The 22,383-nt window shown below is 39.2% G+C and overlaps 1 protein-coding gene across 3 annotated transcripts in view; it reads right to left on the bottom strand.

The window, feature by feature from the left end:
- flt4 (fms related receptor tyrosine kinase 4) overlaps positions 1–22,383 on the bottom strand; it is a 131,461-nt gene that overhangs the window by 18,047 nt on the left and 91,031 nt on the right. For all 3 annotated transcript variants that reach the window (XM_089019788.1, XM_089019773.1, XM_089019781.1), the window contains 7 exons: positions 21,104–21,212; positions 18,514–18,864; positions 16,280–16,426; positions 11,925–12,056; positions 9,121–9,227; positions 7,692–7,827; positions 7,159–7,263 (listed from right to left, as the gene is read on the bottom strand). In XM_089019788.1, the coding sequence (XP_088875914.1) occupies positions 7,159–7,263; positions 7,692–7,827; positions 9,121–9,227; positions 11,925–12,056; positions 16,280–16,426; positions 18,514–18,864; positions 21,104–21,212 (1,087 nt within the window). The remainder of the gene's footprint in view (positions 1–7,158; positions 7,264–7,691; positions 7,828–9,120; positions 9,228–11,924; positions 12,057–16,279; positions 16,427–18,513; positions 18,865–21,103; positions 21,213–22,383) is intronic.

The raw sequence follows: 22,383 nt of genomic DNA, 5'->3' as shown, positions 1-22,383 counted from the left end.
CATTCTCCAAAAAAGAAAATGGCAGCCAAATTTTTTTTGTCTTCTATTCCCCACCCCCCCAGTCTTCGGTTAAAGCCACGTGATTGGTCAAGACAACAGCAGTGAGTGGAAGTGGTTTAAGCATTAAAGAGACAGGCAGACGACAGAGAGAGAAACTCATAAAATGGATAGAAAACAGTGACATTTGGACTCATTTCATCTTTGATAGATCAAAGGCAGAGTGTAGACTGCAAGGTTAAAATATCCCATCAATCAGGCTCCACAAATAACCATCTGTACACTTGATGCAAAAAGCTATCAACCCAGCTAAGCACAACACAATTGATGAGGAACTAGGTACAATTATCACATAGAAAGCACCTACAAGGGAACATTCATGGTGAAAGAAGAAGGTTACATTCGTCATCAAGTGTTTAATGCTTATGAAACCGGCCACTCCATTCCATCGAGCCATCAACGACCATCACAAAGGTCAATAAAACAACTTTATTACATAGTACAGTTTATTTCTTTAATTATAACACCATAGCACATTTATTATACAGAAAATAAGGTATATTTTGTGTTTTAAATCTTAGAAAATTGGGAACCTGGGAACGGATTATTCTCATTTTAATGGTTTCCTATGGGAAATTAATTTTTGGGATACACATTTTTCGCCTTACACACTCTGTCTGGAAAACAATTAAGTTCGTAAGGCAAGGTATCACTGTTCTTGGCTCTGAGAAGAGAAATGTGCTTAATTCTACCTCCAATGTCACATTTACTAACCAACTTGGTCCACCCACACAACTTCATGCAGACGACCGCGTCACATGACATACGCAAGACGCACGGTCTTGGAGTTTTGTTGAAAAAAAGTTCCATTAGACTTAACTGCTGCTCATCAAACAGCGTCGGCAAAGCTATGCAATCATTTCACTTGTTCATCGAGTATCTTTGGTTGACAGTACAGTAAATCCCTTTGGGTATTAAAAAAAAAAGTAATTTCCATTAAAAGAAACAATCAGTGTTCTTCTGAATAGTACAAATTGCCGTATACCACTAAGAGAACATTGTTCACTACTTGTGAAGCCTAAATGTACATAAAGATCAACTATGATTCCTAATAAAATGGAATAAGGTTTTCTTTTGTGAGGCGCCTTTTTCTTTTTTTTTTAAAACAATTTAATTGTCATACGTCCATTTCCCAGGTCCATATTCGGTACACTTTATAGACAGACAGGCAAGTCTAGCTTACTTTGTAGAATGATGTTGCATACACAAGTATGCATACATTATATAGTTATATCTCTTGTTATTTGTGATTGTAAAGTGTCTTTGAGAGGTTTGAAAGCCGCTTATAAATAAAATGTATTATTATTATTATTATTATTATTATTATTATTATTACAGTAAAGTCTCGTTATATCGATATTCAAGGGAGTCCGAAAAAATATCGATATAACCGGGACTATCGATATATCCGACCCTGTTTGCATGTAATTTTCTCCGTGTGTGCATAGAAATAGTATCGATATAACCGGGACTATCGATATATCCCATATCGATATAACGAGACTTTACTGTATTATTATTATTACATGCCGGCATTTAATATCAGGCTTGAATGCACATTATTAGGCAGTGCATCCGTCTAAAAATGTCACGCTTGGGTGGGAGTTTGATCTTGCCTTGGACCATATTTATTTAATTTGCCTCATAGAATTAATCGATTTGTCTGTCAATCCACCTTAGAAAATGTTAAGTCAAAAATACTTCACATTAAAATGCATTCCACCAATGATTCCACCTTGGCGCATAGATAGCTGGCGAGCTAGCTAGTTAAGTACATTGATAGATACAGATAGCTAGATAGATACATCAATAATTAGCTACATAGATAGCTATCGATGTATCTATCTAGCAATCATTCCACATTGCCAGATAGATAGATAGATAGATAGATAGATAGATAGATAGATAGATAGATAGATAGATAGATAGATAGATAGATAGATAGATAGATAGATAGATAGATAGATAGATAGATAGCTGGCTAGTTAAGTACATTGATAGATACAGATAGCTAGATAGATACATCGATAGCTATCTATGTAGCTAATTATCGATGTATCTATCTAGCAATCATTCCACATTGCCAGATAGATAGATAGATAGATAGATAGATAGATAGATAGATAGATAGATAGATAGATAGATAGATAGATAGATAGATAGATAGATAGATAGATAGATAGATAGATAGATAGATAGATAGCTGGCTAGCTTGCTACATAAGTACATCAATAGCTACAGATAGCTAGATAGATAGATACATCGATAGCTGGATAGCTAGATAAATAGATTCATCAATGGCTAGATAGCTACATAGATACATCGATAGCTATCGGTGTATCTATGGAACTAACTAGCTATCGATATATCTATCTAGCTATGTAGGTATCGATGAATAGATACATTGATAGCTATCGATGTATCTATCTAGCTAGCTAGATACATCGATACCTAGCTAGATAGATATATCGATAGCTCTAGTTAGATACATCGAAAGCTCTAGCTAGATAGATACATCGATAGCTAGCTAGATAGATACATGGATAGCTAGCTAGATAGATAAATCGAAAGCTAGCTAAATAGATACAACTATAGCTAGCTAGATACATTATAGCTAGCGAGATAGCTACATCGCTAGCTAGCTAGCTAGCTAGATACATTGCTAGCTAGATACATCGCTAGATACATCGATAGGTAGCTAGCTACATCGATGGCTAGCTAGCTAGCAACTAGATACATGAACAGACAAACAGACAGACAGACAGACTCAATTGATATACACCGGCCCCTTCAGCTAGTATGGGCTTGTCATTCACAAAATGTAGGGCAGAGCTTTACCAACTTGAAACACTTGCATAGTTTGAAAAACCCCCATCAGCAAAAACCTGTCTGTCTCTGGAAAAAAGCGGCTGATGCATTACATGGCCATCATTTCTGATCACCGCAAATTGACTTTCATCTCGAGAACAACACTGAGGCCCGTCGGTCCCTCACCCAACGTAATTGCTCTCTGGCCCATGAGAGATGATAAAACCTGCGCCCAATGGTGTGTTCTCGTACCATTGCAGGTGATTGGAATGGATTTGAATGGTTAGATGTGACACTCGGATTGCCTCTCACCTCCCTTTAAACATGACTCGAGTTAAAGGACAACCGACACCATTTTTTTTGTTTCCTAACTGACATCAGAAAAACGTTTTATAGCATCTAAAATACCCAAAACACGCAGGCTGATATTTGCAAATAAACCGATAAAAATGACTTAAAGTATCCCAAAACTGCCACAAAATTAGCTCGGATCTGGGCAGATTCACCATTGGTCCACACTGCCTTGCTCCAGAATCAAAACAATGGCTTCAGAGAGTTCAAATTCAGAGAAGATGCTTTCTTGTTACTCATCCAGTTATGAATATGATTCAAACAGTTCTGAAAATGAAAGCTTAAATGTTTGCAATCGATTAACGAAGCCCTTCCGTATCAATTCGCGCCGTCTGCAAGCGATGAAATCGGTGAAGATCTGGACTCCAATGTAGCGCCCAGAAAATGCACAAGATGGCGCACAAGCTCCGTTGGAAATGGGCTGATTTGTCCACTGGGAATTTGTGCAAACTTACACCTTTATGCGTGTTACCAACAATTAACTGCGACACACAACGGTTCACCATCGCGTTATTTAAGTCGTTTTCCTTCTAATTTCACCATCAACACAAAGTTTTCAGACGAAAAAAAGTACCCAAAATGCATTGTGTGTCACTTTCTCGGTCACGGCCGTTCCTTTAGTGACGTCACTTCGGGGATCGTCATCAACTTGAAAACAAGACTTTCTGAATATTCAGTGCGAGTCTTAAAACGTAAAATATAGCTATATGCCGTGGAATCTTTGTAAAATACGCTCAGTAGAAGTCATTTGAAGTGATTTTAAAAATTATGGACACAAATTGTCCGCAGGTGTCAGTTGTTGTTGTTAAAGGACAAACGACGCCTTCGGACAAGTGCCTACCGTGACGTCACGTCTGGAACTCCCCTGACCGAGAAAGCGACACACAATGCATTTTGGGTACTTTGTTTGGTCTGAAAACTTCATGTTGATGGCGAAATTAGAAGGAAAAACACATAAATAACGCGATGGTGAATCGTTGTGTGTTGCACCAATACTACTATTTGATACTAGTTGACACAAATTCCCAGCGGACAAATCAGCCCATTTCCAATGGAGCTTGGGCGCCATCTTGTGCATTTTCTGGGACGCTACATTGGAGTCCTGACAGCTCGAATCGATACGGGAGGACTTATTTAATCGATTGCAAACATGTATGCTTTCCTCTTCAGAACTATTTTAATCATATTCATAACTGGATGAGTAACTAGAAAGCATCTTCTTCGAATCTAAAGCCATTTTTTTTATTCAAGAGCAAGGCAAGACGTCCTGGTGTGACGTCACGAACAAGGGGCGGGACCTTGTGAAACTCGCAATTTATTCAAATTGTCAATTTGAAGTAGTTTTGGGACACTTTAACTCATTTTTATTGATATCAGCCTGCATGTTTGGGGTATTTTAGATGCTATAGAACGTTTTTCTGACGTCAGTTAGGAAACCAAAAAAATGGTTTCGGTTGTCCGTTAAGTGGCATTCAGAATCCAGTTTCTCGGGGTAAAGTACACAATGTAGTGTCTCATCAGGAATAGATGTCCCCAAAGGACGTCCACTACTACATCTTTCAGTCACTGCTAATGACACTCAGTGACTCTCTAAGCTGACCACTTCTGTTTGAGAAGGTCTTGTTTTTAAGCATCGCAATGGCAAGGTACGGTTGATCTATTGTTCGGTGATGTGTTGGTCTTATCATGTCAAAATGCGAGTAGCATGACGAGGACGACTCGTTAAACACCAGCTTTAGTTGAAGCACACGAGACATTTATTGCTCGGTTCAAGTATCAAACATCTGTTGTGAATTTTTGCAGCTAATCTCCTAACTGGAAAAAAAGCAACTTGTGCAAAAAGTACAAAACCATTTGGACGCGTGCACCCAAAAGCTTAGAAAAGGTCGAATTGAGGACACCTGTAAAGGTTTTTAATCCCTTTTAGGCTCTTCCTTAGATTTCACTCAAAAACAGAATATAGTGATACCTCGGCTTACGAACGCTTTAGCTCACAAACTTTTCGCCTTATGAACATTAAATCCGCGTGAATATAATCTTGGCATATGAACTAGTTTTCGGCGGACGAACCAAACCACACAGCGCCGCAGTGGGTGGCGGACTAGTTGTCCACAGCCACTTTCTTTGGGTGCAGACGTGGTTAGTTATCAAGTGGAGTACTTTTGCTATTATGGGACCAAAATTTACCCCACCACAGGCTAGTGTTAAGCGGAAGAAGACACAAAAGAAAATTATGGTTGAGCAGAAGAAGATCATCAAAAAACATGAACGAGGTGTATGTTTGTGTGAGTTAGCGTCCCATTACCAGTATGCTAAGTTGAGTATTGCTATGTGTGGCTATGCGTTTTTCTGTGTTGTCTAAGCAACGGTCTCAGGCAATAGAAGAGGTTGAAAAACTTCTGTTGAGATAGATTAATGAAAAGTAGCTAGCAGGGGACAGTGTGAGTGAGGGTATTGTCGCTGAGAAAGCACGGCAATTTCACTCGGATATCATCAAGAGGCAACAACATCAACGGCCATCACAAAAGTAAATAAAACGACTTTATTATGCAGTACAGTTTATTTTTTTAATTACAATCCAATAACACATTTATTATACATAAAATAAAGTATATTTTGTGTAGTTTTAAGGCTTATTGATGGAGAATAAGAAGTTATCATATTTAAGTTTCATGCTGTTATATCCTTTGTCAACATGTGTGACTCGAATACACAATTGAAGCACAGACAACCTGGGGTCAATCTGAGGTCAACAGACACAGCTTGTTAAACTGTCATCTTTATCTATGAGATCTGGCGTTGGACAGAATTTAGGACTTGAAACTCCTTCACAAGAAGAGCTCATTTGCCAGGTTACAAATTTATCAGTTCATGGAACTGACAATGTTTGATTGCTCACAGCTGTTCGTGCTTAGAACTCAAGAGGTGTGGTATTCTAATCAAGAAAACTATGTTTTACTAATGAATCACTTTAATTTGCATATACAGTGAGACCTCAACTTATGAACTTAATTGGTTCTCAGACAGAGTGTGTAAGTCGAAAAGTGTGTATCTCCAAAAAAAAAAAAAATCCCATGGGAAACCATTAAAATGGCAATAATCCGTTCCCGGGTTTCCATAAAATATACTTTTCAACTAAATAAGCCTTAAAACTACACACAACATACCTTATTCTATGTATAATACATTTGCTATTGTATTGTAATGCAAGAAATACACTGCATTGTATTATAGTAACTTTATTTACATTTGTGATGGTCATTTATGGCTTGATGGAAAGGCGTTGGAGGTCGAAGGTCAAAGGGAATTGCTGTTTGGAAAGAGAGGCACATTACATGAGGACTGTAATTAAAGAAATAAACTGTGCTGTAAAATAAAGTTTTATTTACCTGTTTGATAGTCGTTGATGGCTTATGGAAGGAGAGTCACCTTCCATATGGACTGTTGGTAACTTAACCTCTGGTGCTGTTCGGTCGTGTGCTTTCGCCGAAAATCCCTCCGCCAGCCGTGGTGGGTGTGTATTATGAAAATAGTGCTTATAAGGTTTAATTTTCATAAATTTGACGTTTGTAAGACGAAAAGTTTTTTAAGATAAGGTGTTTGTAAATTGAGGTCTCGCTGTACTCTCAATAAATAGCTTGGCAGAGGGCTGCAGAATTCAGGCGTCTGTCATGAATGACTACGTCTCCTGCCGGTAGTAATGATAGTCTTTCTTGGTCCGAGCCTTCGTCCACAGTGTCTGATCGAACATCTCTGACACTTATTTAGTAGAATATTATGTTTCATGGGGGCCTGGGAACAGATTATTCTCATTTTTAATGGTTTCTTATGGTAAATAAATGTTGGTCAGGCGAACTTTTCGCCTTACACACACTTTCTGGGAACAAATTAAGTTCGTAAACTGAGGTATCACTGTATCCCTAATGAAGAGAGGAATCTAACCTTTTAGCATCTTGACAGCGACAGTGTCCAGACGTGCGCTCTTGCTGATCCCGTAGATTGAGGCCTCGATTACCTTTCCGAAGGCACCGTGGCCTAAAACCTTCCCTATGTGGAGGAATACCAAACAGACAACAATATTTAGAGCCATTGTTATTTACTGGAGCAATGTCAGCACCCTTAAAAATAGGTTCGGAACGAAGGATTTACAAAATGTAAATGCATCTGGCAGGCAAGACAGACAAATTACAACAGGGCGCGGAAAATAGAACACCGCAGTGCGTTGCAGTCGCGGAGCAGATGCGGGTTTTCCTCGGGGTGTTTTTAAGATCCGTGAAGGGAGCAATTGCAATATTAAAACATTCACACTTTTCTTGGCAGTCTGCAATTTAAAGTCGGCCACAAACAATTGGAAATGGAAAACTAATTTGATTTTTCATCCATGTAGTCTCGCCTTGTTTTTTCCCTCGTGCGCCGTTGCCACCTGTTAGCGTCATCATCTCAGGATACATTTGTGGTGTGTTCATCCCACTCACCCAGTCGGAGTTGGTCTCGTGGGATTTCCCACTGGGAGGAGTCATAAGGCAGATATTCACACTGTTCATCCAAAGGGACCTCCAAAGGGTCCATGATGATTGACAGATAGCCCGTTTTAATATCTGCTGGGTTGATCTGAGGAAAAGATAGGATGTAGTTGCAGTGAGCTGGAAATGAAAAATGAAAGGTCATGCTGAGTATTCCCACTGATGACACCATCTTGCTGCAGAACAGCTGTGAGGTGATGTCATTCGTGACAAACTGAGCAAAAAAAGGAAATAAAAGGCAATTTGGGAGTCTTCATGCTTCTCCTAAATAGCTCCAATACAGTGATGGTTGGTTCGGTTTACGAACATTAAATTTATGAATTCCTCAAGATGGTGAAAGAAGAAGGCTATGTTCCTCATCAAGTGTTTAATACTGAGGAAACTGGCCACTCCATTCCATCAAGCCATCAACAACCATCACAAAGGTAAATAAAATGACTTTATTATATAGTACAGTTTATTTCTTCAATTATAACACCATGGTACATTTATTATACATACAATAAGGTATATTTCGTGTAGTTTTAATTAGAAAGTAGAAAATTATGTTTTATGGGGACCTGGGAACGGATTGTTCTCATTTTAATGGTTTCCTATGGGAAATTAATTTTTGGAATACACACTTTTTGCCTTACACACTCTGTCTGGGAACCAATTAAGTTCGGAAGGCAAGGTATCACTGTATAGCAGAATTGGACTCCGAGGAGACTTTGGAAGCCACCAGAGCAAATGGCAACGATCAAAAAGGCGTTTTTATGTGTGAGTCAGGTGTTAAAAAGTGTCGTCCTCATTCTGTCCCGCAAATACAGAATGACAGAAACACAGCGGTGGAAAAAGCAGGGGGGGTGCCTGACTGATAGAGAATAAGAAATTACTATATTTAAACGTTTCATGCTGTTATATGCTTAGTCAACATCTGTGACTCAAATACACTATTGAAGCACAGACAACCTGTGGTCAATCTGAGGTCAACAGACACAGAGAGTTAAACTGTCATCTTCATCGAAGAGATCTGGCCTTGGACAGAATTTAGGACTTGGGAAACTCCTTTATCACCGAAGCAATTTCGACTTAAAACTCCTTCACAGGATGAGCTCATTAGCCAGGTTACAAATTTATCAATTCATGGAAGAGACAATGTTTTTTTGCTTACAGCTGTTTGCGCTCAGAACGTCCAGAGGCGTGGTATTATAATGAAGAAAACTATGTTTTACTAATGTATCACTTTAATTTGCATGTACTCTCAATAAATAGCTTGGCAGAGGGCTGCAGAATTCAGGCGTCTGTCATGAATGGCTACGTCTCCTGCCGGCAGTAAAGACAATCTGTCTTTGTCCGAGCCTTCGTCCACAGTGTCCGATCGAACATTTCTGACACTGACCCGTTTCACATTGCAGAAGATGAGGATGAGCAGCACCCAGAAGAACACAGCAATGGCTCCGGTTCCAATGAGTATTAGGATCTCCACGTTGGTCTTATCATTGGAACCTGAGCAGAAAGATAGAAGAGGTGTCTCAGGGATGGGCAACCGGTAACCTGCGGCGACAATCTGACAATGGGCACCTTGATTTCCCCTTCTGGTCCGTCCCCAAGATAAAATAAAAAAAATGAGGCCAGGAGGGTACACACTACTGTGAATGTTTGGATGGGATTAATTCATTCGCTGCCAGACATGTGCAAAAATGTGTCCACTCCAGTGCCAGTGTTTTTGTCATTGTCACTCGAATTCCAGGACCCACAGAATATTGAGTTTTAGGACAACAAAAAATATTATTATGATTATAAATATAATGCATTGTATTTTGCACAGCCTCCCCCATTTCAAGCTCATATAACTCCAGATCCATATAATTTCGGAATTAACTCTTTTTTTTTTTTTTCAATAAAAGAAGACAGTCTATGGTTTCTAACACTGTATCGAACGTTTATGTAGTCCTAAATCTCAATATTCCGTGGATCGTGGGATTTGAGAAGGAAATGACAAAAAACCTGGCACTGGAGTTTTTGCACATCGTCTGGCAGTGAATGTTAACTCATTCAGTTGAGAGTAATCTCAACTTCTTTCCTGCTTGCGTCATTTGTTTTTTCAATTGAATGCCAGTGTCAAGTCATTTAGGAGGGATTAGAATTTCTTTTTTCTTTTTTACTTTTTTTCCTCAGAGGTTTAACATTGCTGCCGTTATGCTGAATGAAGGCCTCTGCGTGCTGCTGTGCCGGAATAATTCATTATACCGAGGAGATGCGTGCACAGGATCTTGAGGTATGTGTGCCCATGAAGAATGCATTCTCCATCCAGAAAAAAAGAAAAGAAAAAATATATTTTGCATCCGTGACCTGTATTAAAAGCACCCTTTGTATGCTTTTACAGTACCTGTATCATATTAAGAAAAGGGGAAAAATATATGAGCCCTAATGCAGTAAGAATCCAAGCTCACTATAAGCACTAATTGGATATCAATGAGCATATCAATGACTTTTGATGGCAGCAATTTCACCCTGAAATTTTATTATTCTATTTTGCAATATTTTTATTTGTGGATATATATATATATTTAAGAAACATAAAATTACAGGAACTAACTGTGTTATTACCTTACAATTTGTCAGTGTCGTCATATCATAGCAGTGGTTCTTCACTTTTTTAGAGGGACAGTGATACCACGGTTTATGAACCCCTTGGCTTCCGAACCTTTCGGTTTACGAACGTTACATTTATGAAAATGTTACCTTGGCATACAAACTTTTTTTCGTACACGGAGCTGCCTCAATGAGTGATATGTCGTTCGCGAACGAGCCTGTTCTAACAACAAAATGGTATCCGACTGTTTTTGTCTTCTATTTCCCGCCCCCAGTCTTCGGTTAAAGCCACGTGATTGGTCAAGAATGCAGCAGTGAGGGGGGAGGGGTGGTTTAAACATTAAATAGACAGGCAGACAACAGTGAGAGTTTCAACTTTGATAGTTCAAAGGCAGAGTGTAGACTGCAAGGTTAAAATATCCCATCAATCAGGCTTCACAAAAACCCGCACAAGCCATCTATACACTTGATGCAAAAAGCTATCAACCTAGCTAAACAGAACAGAATTGATGAGGAACTAGATAAAATTATCACAGAAAAAGCACCTACTGGGGATTATTCCTCAAGATGGTGAAAGACGAAGGCTACGTTCCTCATCAAGTGTTTAATGCTGATGAAACTGGCCACTCTATTCCATCAAGTCAACAACGACCATCACAAAGGTCAATAAAATGACTTTATTATAAAGTACAGTTTATTTCTTTAAATATAATACCATAGCACATTTATTATACATAAAATAAGGTATATTTTGTGTAGTTTTAAGGCTTAGAAAATTAGAAAGTAGAAATTATGTTTTATGGGGACCTGGGAACGGATTATTCTCATTTTAATGGTTTCCTATGGGATACTGGGACACTTTTTAATAAATGTGCTATATTAGCACATTTATTATACATAAAATAAGGTATATTTTGTGTAGTTTTAAAGCTTAGAAAATTGGAAAGTAGAAAATTATGTTTTATGGGGACCTGGGAACGGATTATTCTCATTTTAATGGTTTCCTATGTGAAATTAATTTTTGGGATACAAAGTTTTCGCCTTACACACTCTGTCTGGGAACCAATTAAGTTTGTAAGCCAAGGTATCACTGTATATTAAAAACACAGTTATTAAAACAATATAAGTAAATAACATTTCAAGAGATAAGTAGACATTTTTCCCCTTAATTGTACAATGAACCATCACGACAGTCACACGTTGACGACTAAGCGAACTCCATTTCAATATCATGTGACTGCCAAGCGTGCGTTTCATAACTAGTTAACATATTGAGTCACCTGTGCCTTAACCTCCTTAGCTGAGGCTCCATCGAACCCGGGAAAGTGACTCAGCGAACCCCGAGGGTTCGATCGAACCGAGGTTAAGAACCTTTGCTCGAGAGGGCGCCATTTTAAACCAGTCAATTGATAACGTGCATTATGATGACACAATGTCATTTCATCATTAAGGTGTCCCATTGAGCAAATCATCAATACGATCAATTACCCATAAAGCCGACTAGCGCACACCTATTGAATTGTTCACACAATTACTTCAACGGTCTAAGCTGTGCGTCAGCAGTGAGGAAGTGTGTATTTGTGTATTTTGTGTATTTGCGTGCATCACCAATGACGCGGACGGTGGCTGTTGAGTGCACACAGCCTCGCTGGTTGCAGGCAGTGCAGGTGTAAAGGCCAGCGTCCTCTTCCCGAACTCGCTGGATGCTGAGAGTGCGGTTTGAGTCCTGCAGTTGGATCCCTGCAAAGACAGTCATGTCATCTAAGGCCGAGCAAAAACTGTTTTTCTGTGGAGTGCTCAAGGTAACACAGTTCGACTTTCGCAAACAATATGCGAAATCTGGCCCTATCATACTGATAGAGACAGAAGATAAATTACCATTTTATCATGTTTCATGCTGTTCGATGCTTAGTTGGCCGAACACAAGGCCCGCAATGGGAGCACAGAAAATCTGGGGTAAATGCGAAGACACAGCCTGTTAAACTGTCATCCTTAGGTAGGAGATCAGTTCAGGGAAAGTGGCAACCTATTAAAATGTCTATGTTTTGATGGTTTATGGATGTTGGTGCTTGTGCCATGGGATTTCCAGAGGCGTGGTATTGAAATCGAGAAGACTGTCTTTGACTAAATATCACTTAAAGGACAACCGACACCATTTTTTTGTTTCATAACTGACATCGGAAACACGTTTTATAGCATCTCAAATATCCAAAACATGCAGGCTGATATTTTTAGTCAAATGCAAAACACCAATAAATATGACTTAAAGTGTCCCAAAACTAACACAAAATGATCTCGGATTTGGGCAGATTCAGAAAGTCCCGCCCCCTTGTTCGTGACGTCACTATTGGTCACACAGTGCCTTGCTGCAGAATCAAAAAAATGGCTTCAGAGAGTTCAGATTCAGAGAAGATTCTTTGTTGTCTGTCATCCAGTTATGAATATGATTCAAATAGTTCTGAAGAGGAAAGCATACATGTTTGCAATCGTTTAAAGAAGTCCTTCCATATTAATTCGAGCCGTCTGGACTCCAATGTAGCGCCCAGAAAATGCACAAGATGGCGCCCAAGCTCCATTAGAAATGGGCTGATTTGTCCACTGCGAATTTGTGTAAACTTACACCTTCTTTATGCGTCTTACCGCAATTGGCTGCGACACACAACGATTCACCATCGCATTATTTATGTCGTTTTCATTCTAATTTTGCGATCAACTGGGCGTTTTCAGACGAAAAAAAGTACCCAAAATGCAATGTGTGTCGCTTTCTCGGTCACAGGCGTTCCGTCCGTGACGTCACCTAGGGGATCCTCATCAACTCGAAAACAAGACTCCCTGAATATTCAGCAATAGTCTTAAAATGTAAAATATAGCTATATGCCGTGGAATCTTTGTAAAATAGCTTCGTAGAAGTCATTTGAAGTCATTTTACAAGTTATGGACACAACTTGTCCAAAAAAAAATGGTGTCGGTTGTCCTTTAAAGGACAACTGACACAATGTTTTCGTTTCCTAACTGACATCAGAAAAACATGTTATAGCATCTAAAATACCCAAAACACGCAGGATGATATTTTTATTCAAATGCAAAACACCAATAAAAATGACTTAAAGTGTCCAAAATCTGCAAAAAATTGCACTGTGAATTGGGCATTTTCAGAAAGTCCCGCCCCCAGTTCGTGACGTCACGCCAAGACGTCTTGCATTGCTTGGGAATCAAAACAATGGCTTCAGATTCGGAGAATATGCTTTCTTGTTACACATCCAGTTATGAATATGATTCAAATAGTTCTGAAGAGGAAAGCATACATGATTGCAATCGATTAAAGAATTATATGTGTCATTTTGAGGCAACATTGGGGGAAAATCACTCACCCAAAAAAGAGAGCCACAAAATGGCGACCTCCAGTGGCCACCTTCGCTTCCACAGGCTGATAAATTCCATATATGGAGCTTGGATGCCCTCTTCTGGCGGCTTTTGGGTGCAACGCGGTTCTCAGACCAAACATGTACAGCAAAATACATTGACGTGATGGAAGGACTGCTACAATGTGTCTTTTTTCGGTCAGGGGGCGGTCCTTTCGTGACGTCACGTACAGACTCGTCACCAACTCAAAAACAAGACTTCCTGAATATTCAGAGCGAGTCTTAAAAGGTAAAATATAGCTATACGCGGTGGAATATTTGTAAAATACGCTCAGTAGAAGTCATTTGTAGAGATTTTACAAATTATGGACACAACTTGTCCCGGGGGTGTCGGTTGTTCTTTAAAGTGCTATATTAATCAATATGTACAGTATTGTATTGTATGGAATTCTGTGTGCAGGTCAATAAGATAAACATTTACTCAGGCAGGCTGGCTGGGGCACACGTTGGCCACCAAGTAACTCCGCCCCTGCATAAAATGCTGAGCACAACATCCTGTTCAAAATGTATAGAAATAAGTCACATCGTATTTGCTCAATTATAAATCTTTCCATTGTGCCCCTGCTTCAATCTATATTCATTACTGCGTTGAACTGCATGTTCCCGCAACCCTTCTGAAGAAGCTGTCATTCACTTATCTCTTAGTAGAGACAGTCTGAGAAATCTAATGAGTCAACACTATCAGCAACGGAGGTGTTGTTTTTGTGTGGCTATGCATTCATGCAGGGTACATATCTGTGTACAATTGGTTTGTGTGAAATAATTATTCAGCTGTACAACTGCGTGACAGGGTGGTGGGTGGACTGGATTACTAAAAAAAAACACCTGCCAGGTGTACGTCCTTGAGTAAAAATGACCAATGTTTTGTTACTTTTCGGTCTAAGTGGAAATTTTAATCTCAGCAATGTCCCAAAAAATGCTAATTTAAACAATGTAGGGGCATGAGGGTGCGTGCTCTTTGCCCAGGTGGGTGTTGAGCACTGTGTAAAAAGATGCATTCCTGACCGATCTATCTACTGATCTATCCTTCTATCCACACACATATTATATATATACAGTAAAGTCTCGTTATATCGATATCGGATATATCGATAGTCCCGGTTATATCGATACTATTTCTGTGCACGCACTGAGAAAATTACATGCAAACAGGGTCGGATATATCGATAGTCCCGGTTATATCGATATTTTTTCGGACTCCCTTGAATATCGATATAACGAGACTTTACTGTATATATATATATACACAAACAGTGATACCTCGGTTTACAAACGCTTTAGCTAATGAACTTTTCACCTAACGAACATAAAATTTCCAAGAATATAATCTTGCCATACAAACTAATTTTCGGGAAACACACGGAGCGCCACAATGGCTGGCGGACTAGTTTTCGGCAGATGAACCACACGTCCGAACAGTGCCACCGTGGCTTCTGGACTACTTTTCCACATCCAGGACACACGGAGCTGCCTCAATGAGTGATGTGTCGTTCGAGAACGAGCCCGTTCTTCTAACAACAAAATGGCAACCGAGTGTTTTTGTCCTCTATTCCCCGCCCTCAGTCTTTGGTTAAAGCCACAAGAACGCAGCAGTGAGGGGTTTAAACATTAAAAAGACAGGCAGACGACAGTGAGAGTGATAAAATGGATAGAAAACAGTGACATTTGGACTCCTTTCAACTTTGATAGTTCAAAGGCAGAGTGTAGACTGCAAGGTTAAAATATCCCATCAATCAGGCTCCACAAACAACCCGCACAAGCCATCTGTACAATTGATGCAAAAAGTTATCAACCCAGTTAAACAGAACACAACTGATTGGATTGGATTGGATTTGCCTTTATTAGTCTCACAGTGGAGCAATTTACAATTTAGTTTGATGTGGAACTCATTTCTCAAGATGGTGAAAGAATAAGGGTAGGTTCCTCATCAAGTGTTTACTACTGATGAAACTGGCCACTCCATTCCATCAAGCCATCAACGACCATCAGAAAGATAAATAAAACGACTTTATTATACAGTAGTTTATTTATTTAATTATAATACCATAGCACATTTATTATACATAAAATAAGGTATACTTTGTGTAGTTTTAAGGCTTATTTAGTAGAAAGTTATGTTTTATGGGGACCTGGGAATAGATTATTCTAATTTTTAATGGTTTCTTATGGGAAATAAATATTCAGCAGACGAACGTTTTGCCTTCCACACACTTTCTGAGAACCAATTAAGTTTGTGAGCTGAGGTATCACTGTATATCATGTTAAAATGTCTGTAATATCTGTAGAAAATTATGTTTTATGGGGACCTGAGAACGGATTATTCTCATTTTAATGGTTTCCTATGGGAAATTAATTTTTGGGATACACACTTTTCGCCTGACACACTCTGTCTGGGAACCAATTAAGTTCATAAGCCAAGGTATCACTGTATGTACCAAAAGCTGTGGAATCGTATTTTTTTTTAATAACGTGAGCATCAGGCATTCAGGTCATAAAAAACTAAGCTTGAGCACAATGGACAAAGTAGACTTGTGAATGCACCTGACATTTGGTGGAGCGGCTGGTTGTCTTTGAACCAGGAAAGGTGCGGCAAGGGTCTTCCCTCCACGTCGCACTCCATGTGCAGTGATTCAGTCACATTGACTGTTTGGTTGGTGAGACTGCGTTTGTAACGGGGTGCTTCCAGCCCTGAAAAAGAAAGGAGACGGATTTGTTTAAAGGACAACCAACGTCACTTTTTTGTTTCTTAACTGACACCAGAAAAACGTTTTATAGCATCTAAAATACCCAAAACACACAGTATGATATTTTTATTCAAATGCAAAACACTAATAAAAATGACTTAAAGTGTCCAAAATCTGCAAAAAATTGAGCTGCGAATTGGTCATTTTCAGAAAGTCCCGCCCCCAGTTCGTGACGTCACGCTAAAATGTCTTGCATTGCTGGAGAATTAAAACAATGGCTTCAGATTCGGATAATATGCTTTCTTGTTACACATCACGTGATGAATATGATTCAAATAGTTCTGAAGAGGAAAGCATACATGTTTGCAATCGATTAAAGAATTTATTCCGTGCCATTTTGAGGCAACATTGGGGAGAAACGGATCACCAGAAAAGAGGCACAAAATGGCGACCTCCTGTGGCCACCTCCGTTTCCACGGGCTGATAAATTCCTTATATGGAGCTATGACACCCTCTTGTGGTGGCTTTTGGGTGCAACACAAGGTTTTCAAACCAAACAACACAGCAAAATACATTGACGTGATGGAAGGACTGCTACAATGTGTCTTTTTTTCGGTGTGGGGCGTTCCTTTAGTGACGTCACGTACGGACTCGTCACCAACTCCAAAACAAGACTTCCTGAATATTCAGCGTGAGTGTTAAAACGTAAAATGTAGCTATATGCGGTGGAATCTTATTAAAATACGCTCAGTAGAAGTCATTTGAAGCCATTTTACAAATTATGGACACAACTTATCCGGAGATGTCGGTTGTCCTTTAATACCAATGTGTGAAAGAAACATGGTATCAGTCATGTCAAAACAGGATCACAGTGCAAAATACAAGAGGAGGCAACTGACCAGACTCAACTGACTCAGAGTGGGTCCTTGTTTAATTAAAAAAAAAAAGATTTCCATAAAGGGCGGCACGGTGCAATTACATTTCATCTCGCAGGTGCCCGACTAAGATTATATAATAGTACGCAAAAGAGACACACATTGTGTTCATTCTCCAGGCACCTGAGCTCAACTATCGAGATACATTCGGAGTGGTTGCTCGTAAGGTGAATTTGTTGTTGGTAAGTCATAATAATAATAATAATAATAATAATAATAATAATAATAAGAAGAAGAAGAAGAAGAAGAAGAAGAAGAAGAAGAAGAAGAAGAAGAAGAAGAAGAAGAAGAAGAAGAAGAATATTTTTGGAGCCTGATTGATGGGAATTTTAACCTTGCAGTCTACACTCTGCCTTTGAACTATCAAAGTTGAAACAAGTCCAAATGTGACTGTTTTCTATCCATTTGGTCTCTCTCTCTCTCTCTCTCTCTCTCTCTCTCTCTCTCTCTCTCTCTCTCTCTCTCTCTCTCTCTCTCTCTCTCTGTCATCTGCCTGTCTCTTTAATGTTTAAACCACCTCCACTCACTGCTGCGTTCTTGACCAATCACGTGGCTTTAACCCAAGACTGGGGGCGGGTAATAGAGGACAAAAAAAAATGTCGGCAGCCATTTTCTTTTTTTGAGAATGGCTTCACTCTCTCTCTGTCTGTAAACCACCCCCACTCACTGCTGCGTTCTTGACCAATCACGTGGCTTTAACTGACGACTGGGGGCGGGGAATAGAGGACTAAAACAAGCCGGCTGCCATTTTCTTGTGAAGAGAACGGGCTCTTTCACAAATGACACATCACTTATCGTGGCAGCTCCGCGTGTATCCCGAAAAATAGTTTGTATGCCAAGGTAAAATGTTTGTAAATTTAACGTTCGTCAACTGAAAAGTTCGTAAGCCAAGGAGTTCGTAAACCGAGGTATTACTGTACTGTATCCACTAAAACGTTTGTATGTAACGTGTTTTTCATAACTCGAATGTTCGTAAATTAGCGAGCGCCTGTACTTGCGACAGTGGACTTGCGTGGGTCGCTCGATGTATTAGTGTGCATTTGGAAGCCCACAGAGCATTGAGTGGTTTCAGGGTAAATTTCAAGATTAATCCGTCTGTTTCGACATTGCACGGAGATGGTTAAATCTCCCCGCCCCATCTCTTTTTGTCTCTCACCTTTGACAGACATATATCTGAACAGACAATGCCTCTCGCCGCTGCGTCTGCTCTGGGCCTCACACACATAGTGACCCTCATCTTGTAGTTGTATGGCGGGGAGTGTGAAATCCAGAACCCAGCTGTTAGACGCTTCCTGGTAGATAAGCTGTCCATCAAGGGCTACGGCGTAGAGGTGCACGCTTCTGCAGTCCACCTCCTGGGGTTTGCCCTGTAGGGCGTGGGGGTCCAGGCGGTACCATTGCAGCTGCTCATAGGTGTAATTGTCGGCAATGCAGGACAGAGACACCTTGTCTTGCTCCAGGGGATTTTCTGATGGGTAGACATTTATGTTGAAGCCCTCGGGGATGGCTGTGTTTGACAAAAAAATAAAAATAAAATGCAAATAAATGGGTGATTGCAGTTAAAACGAGTTTTAATGCACATCAATGGGATATCAGTTGCCTTTATGCCAGATTTACTTACTATTTACTTAAGGCTATGGATCTGCGCAATCTGAGTCATGTCAGACTTGTCGGGTTAACACTAAAATGGGGCTTTGAATATTTTAAACCACCGGTGTCAAAGTCAAGGCTCGCGGGCCAAATCCGGCCCGCCACATCATTTTTTTTCGGCCAAATCAAACTTGTTAAATTCCATGATGATTGCTAAAATCTGAGCCAAAATTTCATATTTTTGGTTGTCAACCACAATAAAAGTCATTATTCTTGACTTCAGATTTGAAAACGAGTTATTCATTAATTTGCTGTGTGCTCTATATGTAATATTTGAAGGGATTTAAACATTCTAATGGGTTCCCTAAATTCATAACGGCCCTCGAGAGGAAACCATAACTACAATGTGGCCCGCGGCAAAAAATGACTTTGACACCCCTGTTTTAAACCATTTAAAGGACAACCGACACCATTTTTTTGTTTAATAGCTGACATCAGAAAAAAAGTTTCATATCATCAAAAATACCCAAAACACGCAGGCGGATATTTTAGTCAAATGCAAAACACCAATAAAAAACACCAATAAAAATTACTTAAAGGACAACCGACGTCTCTGGAGCGTATTTTAAAAAGATTCCATCGCATATAGCTATATTTTACGTTTTAAGACTTGCGCTGAATATTCAGGAAGTCTTGTTTTTGAGTTGGTGACGAGTCCGTACGTGACGTCACTAAAGGAACGCCCCCTGACCGAAAAAAAGTCCTTCCATCACGTCAATGCATTTTGCTGTGCTTGTTTGGTCTGAAAACGTTGTGTTGCACCAAAAAGAGCCAGAAGAGGGCGACCAAGCTCCATATAAGGAATTTATCAGCCTTTGGAAACGGTACATAAATCTAGCTAGCTATGTATTAGCTTTCTAGCTACCTAGCAAGCTAGCTTTCGACCTATTTGAGTTACTTCCAGGTTGAATGAACGCTCGCGCGTGTGGCTGCCGCTGCCCACCCACGGAAAAACTTATCCTGTGACTGTAAATTGACCTTGAGAGTTTTGAAAGGCGCTTACTAATGAAATGCATTATTATTATTATTATTATTATTAGTAGTAGTAGTAGTAGTAGTAGTAGTAGTAGTAGTAGTATTGGTTGGATGATACCTTTATCAAAATAAATAACACACTATTAAATGATATCACCAGTCACAGCAACAATACTGACAATAACAAAAAAAAAATATTTATTGACTGATAACATTGACGACAACTTCTCAGACCACCTTTTTCCCATTAAAATTATCAAATCATATTTCTATCCATCCTTTTTGAGTCGTACTACACAAAAGATAATGGCGATGTCACAATATTAAACTTGGCACAATATGGCAATTTAAACTTGCCATTCTCGAATTTGTTCGGGTTTTGTTTTTTCTTGAAAGAGAAAGCTTCGGTCAAACCTCCGGCAATGTTTTTCTCACCCACCAGGGGGACGCATTTACCTTTTGTACAGTTGCCCCTACTTTCAATGCAGATAACTACAACCTTTTTGCTTTTTTCCAGCTTCAGATGTTGTTAAAGTGTTATATGAATCTATATGTATGGATTGCATTGTATTTTGTAGAGCCACCCCCATTTCAAGCTCATATAACTCCAGACCCATGTAATTTAGGAATTAACTTTTTTTTCTGATTTAAAGAAGAAAGTCTAAGGTAGGGGAATCAAAGTCATTTTTTGGAGGAAGAAGCTATTTAAATGTCTTCTGGATTTGGTGCGCATGGATTGTTTGCGCCTGCCTGAAGGGAGTCGCTGGAAAAGGTGGTGGGCAGGGTGCGGAAGGTCCAGTAGGATTTTACCGCGCCTTTGTTTCGATTCTGAAAATATTTTTCCCCCTTTTTTATACATATAACATGTATTTTTCAATTTCATAAAAGATGCTTTTGCAACAGTATCCTCCTAAATAATACATCAGTGTTGTTGGCTGAAAAGGATTTTTCCAATGAATTTTTTAAAAGGGCGCCTTCCATAGCTGTAACAAATGTGGTGTTCCTTCAAGTGTCAAGGATGCAGAAATCAGAAATAGTGACAATTCAAACACGTATGAACATAAACCCCACCCACCCCGGTAGGGAGTTTCAGGCTATCAGTATTAACACAGCATACTCACTGGTGACATAGAAGTAAATGAGCCTTTCGTCTTTGCCGACTTTATTCTCGGCAAAGCACTTGTATAGCCGAGACAGAGTGGCGTTGCGAATCTGCAGCCGGCTGACTGTCTGCGGGGAAAGAGAAGTTGGAGGAGAGATGAAATCGGCTGTCAAGTACTTTTCTGAGCGGACAGTTGTGTTGGTTGTGTTTTGTCAGTTTTACACAAAGCCGACGTCTGAGATAAGACAGGAGAAGGTGGGGAGCGTTAAAACCGGAACTGGTTCTTTATGCTTTAGTTAGAATGATACATGTCGGGAAGCATGACTATATAAAAAATAACGAGATGACTAAAATTAAAATTGACAAAAAATATATAAATATGAATATTATTTTTTTTACTTGTCACTGAAGAAAAAAAGGTTGGCAAGACTTTATTCTCAGAATGACTTTAATACTACTACTACTACTACTGCTACTACTACTACTACTAATAATAATACATTTAATTTCCAAGCGCCTTTCGCAACACCCAAGCACAGAAAGTAGAAAATTATGTTTTGTGGGGACCTGGGAACGGATTATTCTCATTTTAATGGTTTCCTATGGGAAATTAATTTTTGGGATGCACACTTTTCGCCTTACACACTGGAAAGTCAGAATTCTGACTTTAAAGTAAGTAGAGTAAATCAGCTACAGTGATACCTTGGCTTACGAACTTAATTGGTTCCCAGACAGTGTTTAAGGCGAAAAATGTGCATCCCAAAAATTAATTTCCCATAGGAAACCATTAAAATGAGAATAATCCGTTCCCAGGTCCCATAAAACATAATTTTCTACTTTCTGTGCTTGGGTGTTCTGAAAGGCGCTTGGAAATTAAAATTATTATTATTATTGTTAATATTATTATTATTATTATTATTAGTAGTAGTAGTAGTAGTAGTAGTAGTAGTAGTGGTAGTAGTAGTGGTATTAAAGTCATTCTGAGAATAAAGTCAGAATTCTCATTTTAAAGTCATTCTGACTTTAAAGTCTGAATTCTGACTTTTCTAGTCGAAATTCTGAGAATAAAGTCAGAATATTGCCAACCTCATTTTTTTTTCTTCAGTGGCCCTAATCCCCTTCGGTAATTTTTAAAATTAATCAAAAGTAAAAATTTTATTTGTTATTGTTTTTATCAGTTCGTAGCAGTAAGTTTTTCCCCCAGTAAATGGACCCCACACAGTCAATATTTCATATTAAAAAAATGAATGGCGTATTTTAAAACTTTTTCCATATATGAGGACCACCAGAGTATAAGGC

The sequence above is a fragment of the Hippocampus bargibanti genome, linkage group LG02 (genome assembly GCF_051943395.1).
Source record: "Hippocampus bargibanti isolate YZ-2025 linkage group LG02, ASM5194339v1, whole genome shotgun sequence".
Classification (NCBI taxonomy): domain Eukaryota; kingdom Metazoa; phylum Chordata; class Actinopteri; order Syngnathiformes; family Syngnathidae; genus Hippocampus; species Hippocampus bargibanti.
This window is presented reverse-complemented; position numbering and strand designations above follow the sequence as displayed.